At 34.2% G+C, this 11,594-nt stretch overlaps 1 protein-coding gene across 4 annotated transcripts in view; it reads right to left on the bottom strand.

Moving 5' to 3' along the window:
- Positions 1-9,640: 9,640 nt before the first annotated feature.
- SUCO (SUN domain containing ossification factor) overlaps positions 9,641-11,594 on the bottom strand; it is an 80,887-nt gene continuing 78,933 nt past the window's right edge. For 3 of the 4 annotated variants that reach the window (XM_081324378.1, XM_081324380.1, XM_081324379.1), the window contains 2 exons: positions 11,152-11,207; positions 9,641-10,900 (listed from right to left, as the gene is read on the bottom strand). In XM_081324378.1, the coding sequence (XP_081180504.1) occupies positions 10,457-10,900; positions 11,152-11,207 (500 nt within the window). In that variant the 3' untranslated portion in view covers positions 9,641-10,456. Of the gene's footprint in view, positions 10,901-11,147; positions 11,208-11,594 lie in introns of all 4 variants that reach the window. The other variant, XM_081324381.1, reaches the window with a different exon arrangement.

Here is an 11,594-nt window from a genome sequence, read left to right as displayed (position 1 = left end):
TACCACCTATTCTACATCTGTGCATTTAATTTTTCCTTCATGCAGCACCATTGAGGGGTAAAAATGTGAAGCAACTGCAAATTCCTGGATTTTGATTGGTCACATGACCAGAGGGAAAAGCCATGCATGACTACATGAACCTTGGAAACTGGCTATTGTAACTATGGGTGAACTTTGGGTCCTAAAGGGTGGCCACATGACTAAAATGGCTGCCGTTTCAAGAGTGATGAATCAAATTAACATTGACTGCGGAGGCCTCTTGAGGTTGTAAATTTGAATCATCATTGTAACTACAATTTTGGAGTTCAGTTGTAATGGCTGTTAACAGGCTTATCATAAGTCCGGTCTGATGCCATGATGAGACAGGTAGAAGAAACTGGGGCTCTGGCTTCTTAGCCCGATTTCATTTGGTCCAGTGACCCCAAGGGGCAACGAAGAAGAAGGGAAGCTTTGGGAGTCTGGTCTAGATGGCGGTCAGTGCAAACAAACCAAGGAACCTCTTTAAACAGACAGAAGAAAAGCTTCCTGTAAGCAGAGGCAGTCCAAGTCATCATCAGCCGGGGAAAAAAAGCAAGGAGCCACGGTGTGCTGCCGAACAGCTGATTGTCAACAACGTGCTGAAACTGGGTGAGATTGTTTTATTCCTCTTCCTTATGGACTTGTAAATAAAGATCCCGATTGGAAAAAATTTCTGAAGCAAAGACCCCGAAAAGACAAGGGAAGAAGAGAGTTAAAAGCGGCGATAAATTACAAAGAGGGGAAGGAATTGAAGAAATATAAAAGAATACTTAAAAATGGAATTCAGACTGACTTAAAGAAAAACTACTTAATCCCTAGGGTGTGGAAAATCTTTTTATATTCAATTTTTTATGAGAAATAATTTAAAAAGAACTTTAAAAGAAAACTTTTCAAAAAACTTCCTTAAACCTGGATATAGACAATATAGTGAATAAGGACATCTAGTGGTGAAAGGAGTTACTACACCAATACCAAATACTAAAAGAAATTGAAAAGCTCTTGACCTTGAAATAACACCTGGTGTAAACAAAGAGCTTTATATGACTTTACACTAGAAAATACTCTACACAATCATATCTTTTGACCCTGGATATAACTAAAACAAAAGGGATGCGGTGGCTCAGTGGGTTAGGACACTGAGCTTGTCGATCAGAAGGTCGGCAGTTTGGCGGGTCGAATCCCGAGTGCCACGTAACAGAGTGAGCGCCTGTTACTGGTGGCAGCTTCTGCCAACCTAGCAGTTCGAAAGCACGTAAAAATGCAAGTAGAAAAATAGGGACCACTACGGTGGGAAGGTAACAGCCTTCCATGCGCCTTTGGCATCTAGTCATGGCGGCCACATGACCACAGAGATGTCCTCGGACAAACGCTGGCTCTTCAGCTTTGAAACGGAGATGAGCACTGGCCCCTAGAGTCGGAAACGACTAGCATGCATGTGCAGGAGAACCTTTACCTTATAACTAAAACAGGAATTATATGGAAAAAGAGGACTTTTTACATCTTTGAACTGATTGGAGCATCTGGATTTAGCCTAAAGTAGTTGGCTCATTTTATGGTTGGATTTTAGCCTAAGATAGTTGGCTTTTTTCCTTTTTCTCCCCTTTGTAGATTTATAAATTCACTTAATTGAAAAATGAGTGCACCAAATCTCACCAGACTTATGAAAAAAAACTTCCTCTGTAACCTCAGTTGGAACATCTAGCCCAGTGATGGTGAACCTTTTAGAGACCGAGTGCCCAAACTGCAATCCAAAAACCACTTACGTATTGTCAGGTGCTGGGTGGGCGTGGCCCATTGGGTGGGTGTGGCCCATTGGGTGGGCATGGCTGCGGTGGTAATGGCAGAATGGGTGGGACTAAAAAGTTCAATTAATCCCAACTTTGCGAGATCTTTTTTTCCCCCGCAAGAAGTTGAAATAGATTGACTGATTGAACCTTTTTTTTTTGCACATGGCAGCAGAGGCCTAAAGCAAAAAGGTTTTATAAAACCCAGCTGAAGGCCTAGGATTGGAGCGATGGTGTGTGTGCCCACAGAGAGGGCTCTGCGTGCCACCTGTGGCACCCATGCCATAGGTTTGCCACCACGGATCTAGCCCAACAAGCCAGGGATCTATTGAAACAATGTTGCAGTGAGAAAAAATAAATACTGCTCAAACTGAGATGGAAACTACATTAAAATTAATTCAAGAATCAATACAGAGAAATCATGAAGAGACAAAAAGTAACTTTGATAAATTAAATGAACAAATGCTGGTTATAAAGACACAATTTGAGGCTCATCAGCAAATGATTGCTAAAAATGGAACAAAGAATTCAGAAAATGGAAAATAAATCAGATGACATTGACAAAAAATTGGAAGCACTAATGAAAGAAAATGAAAAATTAGAACAAGCAAATCAAAGTTTAGAAGGAGTGGTGGCAGTTTTGGAAATGAAGAGTGGCACACTATTTAAGATTTCAAAATATCCCTGAAGATAGAGAAGAAGATATAGCAGAAGTGATTATTAATTTATTGGCAGGGGCTTTAAAAACAGACCAAGCAGATACAAATGGAGATAGATGAAATATTTTGAATGAACTCAAGTTATGCTAGGAAATATAAACTACCCAGAGAAGTCCATGTAAGATTTATAAAGAAAACAATAAGAGATGAGATACTGAAAAGAGCCAGAGATGAACCATTACAATATAAGAATAAAGAAATTGTGGTATTGGAGGCTTCCAGTTTGCGCGCAGGGTGCTTCCGGACGTGTAGGAACAGTCCACTTCCTGCCATCCATTTCTCTCTTTTTTGGAGGATCCTGAAAAGGGTCAAAAATCGCCCTGCAATTGCGGAAGAGTGGCAGCTCTCTGCGAAGAAAAAGAGACCGGCCATAAAGATGGCTGATCACTAAGCTGCTCCCTGCCGAAAGCCAAAAGCACTACCCAGCACTAAGAAGCAATCTGGAGGACCTGGGTGGGCCTTTACCTTTCCTATTCCCTTAACCATCTTCCTGTGGGACTTACCTGAAAATTTCTTTCCCCATCTTTTGAAAAAAAAACAGTGAATATCTACCCTGGGAACAAATCTTAAAGCCTTAAAGCTTTAAAAGAAATTTAATTAATTCAGCAAAGAATCTAAGCAATTTCATCTGTATTTACTAAAAAGCTCCTATTTTTTGCTGGGGATCCACTATCCTATTTTCTCTCTAAGCTGTGAATTAAGGGAAAAATTGGACTAATGTTACAAAAGTTCTATATTAATTTGGGGGGGGGAGAAAGTTTTTACATTGCATTTTATACGTCATTGATGACATCTTGTGGCAAAACTTGGTACAGCAAGTAAATTTCTTTTTTCTGTTGTGAGAGCTGACTGAATAACAGAGATGTCCTTTACATTATTCTTAAAGATAAGTGTGGGAACACCTGGCACTGAAAACAACTCTTTTGGAGGTGGATAATCCTTGATTCTTATTAAAATAGCCTCCATGGAAGATTTAGCTGCAAACAATAACAAAATGGATGAATATATCCCACCACTTGACTATAAACTGATACTAGACACAATTTTGGCAATGACAGAGCAAATTAAAGCCAAACTGCAAGAAAAATCTGACAACTCAAAGCCACCAAATCAAATTCTGACTTTAAATGAGGAAAAGATAACCCAAAACCAAATAGAAGTGGAAACTAACACTAAAATAGGAGATTTCAAAGAAAAAACAAAAGCAACCTACAGAAAACCTTAAAGTCCAAACTTTAATGGCAACTACAAAACTTACAACTCAAAAAGCAACAGCACCTGAAGAAAGCAATACTAAGAGTGAAGACACTAAAGGCCTTCAAATACACTATACTGAGAATTCAACTAACCAAATGACAACCATAACACCAGCTACTACTTTCTACCTAACCCAGATAGAATTGGAAGAACAAAAAGACTTGACTGATCTAATGACAACTATATTACATCAATCATCAAAAACTGAACTATCAAAGCAAAACTACAATGGATACAAAGGGGACATTTTCCTTGCAAAATTGACATTTGGATACATTCCCTGGATTCAAATAAGGGGTATAGGAAGAAAGGAAGATACATTTGAGAATTTAAAGATGCCAAGAGGGAAGCCTGATTGGCACAAAAGGAAGGCAAGAGTTAGATTTAAAAAACTGAACTTGTTTCTTTTTGGGGATTCCTAAAAATAGAGTATAAAAATAACTTTCAATGGATTAAGGGGAATCTCTAAAAAATGTAACTGATTCTACATTTAGCTTTTAGATCTGCAAGGGAAAACAAAAGTAAGCTCTTAGAATATAATTCTGAACTATATTATAGAATTTGGAATGATATATCAAAAGATAGTATTTTAACAATTGATGTACAGTTAAGATGACTTATAGAATATATTAGTTGTTACTTTTGAATTATATTATAGAATCTAGAATTTTATATATAAAAGATAGCATTTTAATAATTGTTGAACGGTTAAGATAAAAAATATACTTCTAATAATTGGTGATTTGTTAAGATGAAAACTAGGCTTTAATAGTAAAACATAAGAATGTTTTGTAATGAACAATGTAAGTTTTGTAGAGAAGAGAATTATTCTTTATTGAAATATGGAATTGTGGGTTACCCAAAAATTAAGCTTTCTTTTGTACACTATAGGCTATTCTAGAATATTCTATTGCAACTAGATAAAATTTAAAAACAGGATATTGATATGTATTAGTGAAAATATATTGAAAATTTTGTTAATTGACTAGGTTACAACTAGAAGTGTATTAACTTGACTATTTTGACTACGTGATAACTAAGGGAATCAGAGAGGGAATCCCTGTTGATGTAACCTGAACTATTTACAACTTGTTATTTGTTATTTTGACTACCCAACCACCATATTGCTTCACAAATACATGTATATGTAAATATTAAAAAATCAATAAAACTTGTATATAAAAAGAATTGTGGTGTTAAAGCAGATCCCTAAGAGAATAAGAGACACTCGAAGACAATATCACTTTCTAACTACAAAGCTAATTGCAAAAGGTATAAACTTCAGATGGCTAACCCTTATCAACTGGAATAATACAAGATATCGACTGGACGCAACTTGGAAGGCACAAGACTTTGATGAAAGAAGCCAAGCGTTTCTAAATGAAAGAGTACAACATCAACAAGAGGAGAGAAAAGGCCAGACACAGACAGAAGAAACAAAATATGCCAAAGCATATTTTAGAGGTGTAGCTATAATATATATGGCAAAAAAATAAAAAAGACAACAATATATACTATTAAGGGAAGAATTTGAAAAATTAGAATTAGAACTGCAAATAAACCCACAAAAGAAAATACTGAAAGGACAAATGGAAACAATAAAACATAAATTAAATTTGATGGAATCAGAAAAATTGGCACAGCAAATTAAAAAAGCAAAACATTTTTTTTTTTGAAAATGCAAACAAACCAGGAAAATGGTTATCTTACAAACTTAAAAAACGGAAGGAGAAAAAACTGATAAATAACTTAGTGGATGAAAAAGGCTGTTTACAATTTAAAAATGAAGAAATAAAAGGATAATTAAAGAATACTATAAGAAATTGTATGATATAGAAGAAATTTCACGGGAGAAAATGATTCAATATCTGGAAGAAAATAATTTACCAAAAATTTCAGAAAACTTTAACTATGTTAGAGGAAAAAGTAACAATGATGGAACTAACAGAGGCTATAAGAAGACAAAAAAATGAGAAAACGGTGGGACCAGATGTACTACCGGTGGAGCTATATAAATGTTTACAAGATACATTAAGTGTAACATTGAAGGATGTATATAATGAACTTTTGTGTTGCTCTAAACTCCCAAATACATGAACAGAAGCAAATATTACTTTAATACCAAAAGAAGATTCAGATTTGACACAAATAAACAATTAGACCGATATCACTACTAAATGTGAATTATAAAATTTTTACTTCAATAAACTGAGGTTTTTAGTTAAGGGATAATTTAATCTTTTTTTAATTGTTTTTTAACTTTTGTATTTTGTACTGTTTGATTTTAAATACCCTGTAAACCGCCCTGAGTCCTTCGGGAAAGGGCGGTATATAAATTTAATAAAATTAAATTAAATTAAATTAATAATAGCGGGGAGACTGAAAAGATTTTTAACTGAATTTATACATTCAGACCAAAATGGATTTTTACCAATGAGGCAATTAAAAATAATCTATGTTATAATGGATATATTGGAATATTATGAACTGCATCGAGGGAAACAATTGGCACTAATATTTTTAGATGCTCAAAAGGCATTTGATAATTTTTTGTGGCAATTTATGATCCAACAATTAAAAATAATGGACTTTGGACAAAACTTTATAAATATAATTAAAACAATATATAAAAAACAAACAGCAAAAGTGATTGTAAATGGAGACTACACAGAGAACTTTCAGATAAGAAAAGGCACAAGACAAGGATGTACATTATCTTCACTGTTATTTTAACTTTGGAAGTTTTAAACAGAAATATTGGACAAGATACAGAAATTAAAGAACTAGAAATAAAAGGTGAAATATACAAATTGCAAGCATTCCCAGATGATTTGGTATTTATCCTAGAAGAACCTTTGGAGACGATCCCTAAACTACTGGAGAAGATAGAATAGCATGGAGAAATAGCAGGACTGAAAATAAACAGAGAAAAAACTATAGTTAAAAATCTCTCAGATAAGCAAAAAACAGTCAGAAAAAAATACAAATAGTTAAAACAGTTAAATACCTGGGAATATACTTAACAGCAAGATGTTCAATGATAAAAGAAGATAAATTATAGAAAATTATTAAATCAAATAAGACAACTTGGAAAAAATCTGCAACTGTCAATATTAGGAACTGCTAATGAAAATGAATATATTATCAAAAATTTTGTTTCTATTCCAAGCAATATCTATAAAACTTGAGAAAAAATTCTTTGAAGATTTAAATTCATTAATTTTGAAGTTCATTTGGCAAGGAAAGAAAGCTAGAATTAAGATGAAAATGTTACAAGAAGCCAAGGAAAATGGAGGTTTTGGTATGCCAGAGTGGGTCTTATCAAGCATCTGTATTAACATGCATAAAAGAATGGATAACTTAGAAATAAAAGGTTGTTATATTTGGAGGGACATGATTTACAACTGGGTTGGCATGCTTTTTATGGTATGGGAAAAATAAAATCCACTAGTACTTTCAAACCCACTATATAAGAAATGTATTACTACTAACATGGGAAAAAATAAGATGTAAAATATACCTGAAAATTCCAGGATGGCTGCCAACAATGGAAGCATTTGTACATCCAAATTTAGTTAATTTTGAAAAAAAAATGGACATGGAGATATTCTAAATTCTGAAGGGAATTTAAAATCTAAACAAGAAAATCAGGATATAAATCTATCATGATGGGCATACTTACAAATGCAAGTTAGATATGATAAAGATGTTAAACTATATGGATTTTATAAGGAGCAAACTTTGTCTGATACTTAGATATTATTAACCTCTGATGAGAAATTAAGAAAATCTATAATTTTCTATTGAATTTGAAAATGGAAAGCAAACAAGTCAAAGAAACAATGATAATATGGGAAAAAATTGGATATAATATAGAATGAGAAAAATGGCAAAACATGGAAAGAAACTATAATTGTACAATGTCAACTCCTTATAAAGAAAACTTATATAAAATGTATTATAGATGGCACTTGCCATCAGCAAGATTAGCACAAATGTTTAAAAACATGTCAGATAGATGTTGGAAATGTAAACACAAGTCAGGTACTTATTACCATGTTTGGTGGACATGTGCCAAAGCAAAGTGTTATTGGAAAAAATACATACGTGGCTAGAAAAGATGTTGGGAAAACATGTAGATTTTAAACCTGATTTTTTAATTAGGTATTATGCCAGAAAAGACTGATAAACAAAGCATATATTTGATGTTACATGTAATAACAGCGGCAAGAATTATATTCGCACAATATTGGAAAAATGAAGAAATACCATCAGATGAAGAAATAATTAAAAAATACTAGAATGTACGGAGATGGACAGACTGACTTTGAGGTTGAAAGAAAAAGAAGAAACGGAATATTATCAAACTTGGGACTTATTTTATCAATGGCTAGAGAAAAGAATAAAGGATTAGTATTAGTGAATGTATTAGTATCTGTATTAGTGAATGTAAAACTCAGACAAGCTTGTTGAATAAGTACTATTGAATGTATGAAAAAAATCAATAAAAATTTTATTAAAAAAGTCCAGAAATGCTTGTACTGCAAAGATTTGATTAAAGCCAAATTCTACTTTTAGGAATAATTTTGAAGCAAACCATTTTCTGTTCCCTGGTAATTCTGGGACTGTGTCTGGAGAGTCTAGTTTCTTTGCACTGCCTAGTTGCCCACTGTCAGAACAGGGCAGTAACCATTTTTTTGAGGGCTCAGATGAATGTCAACCTTCATTCCCCTCCTTCCTATTGCAAATTTAACCACCAGACAAATTTTCTATTTCAGCATCCTGAAGCATTTGACTTCCTCACAGGCCAACTCCAGCAGGCCACAGAAGAAATGTCCATCCAGATGAGGCCATTGTTGCCAGGATCTAGGACAGGGGTGTCAAACTCGCAACGCCATGTGATGTGTCGTGACGTATCGCAACTTTTTCCCCATTGTCGGAGCTGGGGTGGGCATGGTTTCGGCATGACGCATCCGGCCCACGGGCCAGCAGTTTGACACCCCTGATCTAGGAGCTTCAAAGACCTTATCTATATTAGACCTACAAGTAGTCCTCAACTTACAACCAGTTACTTAGTGACCAAAGTTACAGAAGATCCTGAAAAAGGGGCTTGTTACCCAGATTCAAAGTTCTGATTTCAGCGTCCCCATTTGCAGTGCTTGGCACTAGCCCATATTTATGGCCAATTACAGCATCCTGCGATTAGGTGACCGTAACCTGTTTTTTTTCCAGAAACTGCTGTTAGCGAAACATGGATCTACTTAATGACTATGGTATTGGCTTTACAACTGTAGTATACACTTTACAACTGCTGCAAAAACGATTGTAAAATCAGACACTATCACATGATGACCTAGTTAAAAACTATCATGACTTGTGACTAATTGCAGGCTCAATTACAGTTGTTAAGTGGAGGACTATCTGTATATTAACAGTATTAAAATAGCTAAAAAAATTGCCTTGTATGGTAGAAGGTTGCTAGTTCAATTTTTTTAGCAGAAACATGTTTGTAATTACTGTTTTCTTCAGCTGTTTTCTTCTGTACACTTCTTACTTCTTATTCCTTAATGTCTTTCTAAATCATTATGAATAGAGCTGCCACAATTTTGCTTTATCACATGTAAGGATAACATTATATGAAGCAGAGCACTTTATCTCCCTATTTGGCAAAGCTATCTTATTGTATGAGAGATACAACATTGTAATAGCACTAGACAGAAGGAACAGGGATAAAAATGCACTGGAAGGTGCAATGGAAGCATGATAATAGCAGCCATGGAAAGAATGATTAAAAATACTAATTTAACCCCGGAATATGCAGTGAGAAAGCCTAGCCCCAGAGTAAAACAAAATGTAAACGTATTTAAATAAAAATGTTCAGATTTATTTTGTAATTCACAGTTTCTATTGACACCATAAATCTGTTGTTTATTACAGATCCTAGTGTCGCAATTTTTTATGATTCACACAAACAGTCTAACCCTTTCTGACTCTCATTGTGATTTAGGCCCACTTCACAATTCATACTTTTAATAAGTCCATCTCATTCGCTGTGTAGACTAAGTATATCACTATAAAAACTAACATGAAAGCTGCAAAACATAGACTTTTTAAATAAGTCACATTACATATGAAATTTAGAAAAGACATTAGCTCTTTTAAGAAAACGAGGAGGCACTACTGAAAGTGCTCAATAAGTTAACTTATACAACATAATCTTGAAACTACTCCCAAAGACCAACCTTATTATTCACTCTGGTGTACTTTCATTTCAGCTATTATGACAAAAATTAAGTCAAATGAAAAAACACATACACATTTACACAAAAAGTGTAAAAATAGTCCCCATGTCCCAGTCTTCATCCAACCTCAAATTACTGAATAACCTTCCACAATCAGCTGCCCCCTGGATACTTTGGAATTCTTATAATTCCTAGTCAGCAAGTATTAGGCATGCTGGCAGGGGATAATGGGAATTGTACAGAACATGGTTGGGAAAATTGATATGATGTATAAAAGCAGCTTTGAAAAACTGTTGACAAAATGCTATTGGTTGTTGTTTTTTTTTAAAAAAAACCCCATCAAAATATCTAGATGCTCCTCAGTACTTTAGCCTATCACCCTACTACAACAGAATTTGTCATACAAGAACTTCCACTATAAAGTGTTCAATAAAATTTAAAGGTGACCAGAAACAGCTGTGACACCAAATGTTCCCACAGTTATATCTTTGTTTCCTTTGATGATATCGTGCAGGCTTGGCAAGGACCCCGTCTTAGTCTGTATTGCTTTTATGAGTTTCTGCTGTTCTGGGACTTTAGAACGTCTTCGTTTAAGAGATCTCTTGTCAGTTTTTGTCTTTTGGATTTGCCCATTGCACAAACCTCTGCACGCTGAAATGCCACAGAAGTAGGACTCTTCAGATTGTGATGAGGTTTCAGAACTTCCTTCTGATGGCGGGCTTTTGTACAAAGAATGATATACATCACCAATATTAGAGAAGTCTCTCTGATTGGTAAAAGTCTTCTTGTTTTTTATTTCTCCATTAGCTATTTGATGATTTGTTTCAGCTATTGGCTTGACTGTTTCAATTTTCTCATTTTTATATTTGCAACGCTTCTTCTAAAAAAGAAAAAGATTGTTTAGTTTAGTTTACTGATTAGCCCATTGGCCATATCAAAATACAGAGTTCCAAACATAAATTATTAATAAAGTCCTATGTAAAAACAATTTAACATGAAATTGGAGTAAAATACAATAATTTGATATATAGATAAGTGAAATAAAATAAAATTAGATTGTTAAGTGAAGGCCTCTTAACTCTTAGGACACGTTTATATAATGCTGCTCTTAAGTCAGCTACAATAACGTACCTTTTTTTCTGGGGAAAACTTCAATGGTTCCACAATGTAGAAGTCATCTGGGTTGACTAAAAGAAAAAAAAAGGATATATAGATAGTATCTTAGTAATTTTCTATGTGTTATGTATATTCATTCTTATTAAGACAGGCAGTAACATTAAAAGTCAATAAAACCAGAAAAAATAATGTAGCATCAATATAAATGATACATTTAAAGGAGATTCTGAACTTGTTCTTTGAGTAGATTTTACACTATTGAGGTCATGTTAGAATAGAATAGAATAGAATAGAATAAAACAGAACAGAACAGAATAAAATCTGTATATAACTTCTGTAAATTAGACATCTTTTAGAATTTGTAACCTTACACATAACTGGAGACTTTGTCCTTTCTTTTATGGAATATGGCAGAAAAGGTGGAGAGACATGGTCTATAGCAGGGGTTCCCAACCCTC

The sequence above is a fragment of the Vipera berus genome (genome assembly GCF_964194415.1).
Source record: "Vipera berus genome assembly, chromosome: 3".
NCBI lineage: Eukaryota > Metazoa > Chordata > Lepidosauria > Squamata > Viperidae > Vipera > Vipera berus.
The sequence above is the reverse complement of the archived record's forward strand: the minus strand, read 5'-3'. Positions and strand labels throughout refer to the sequence as shown.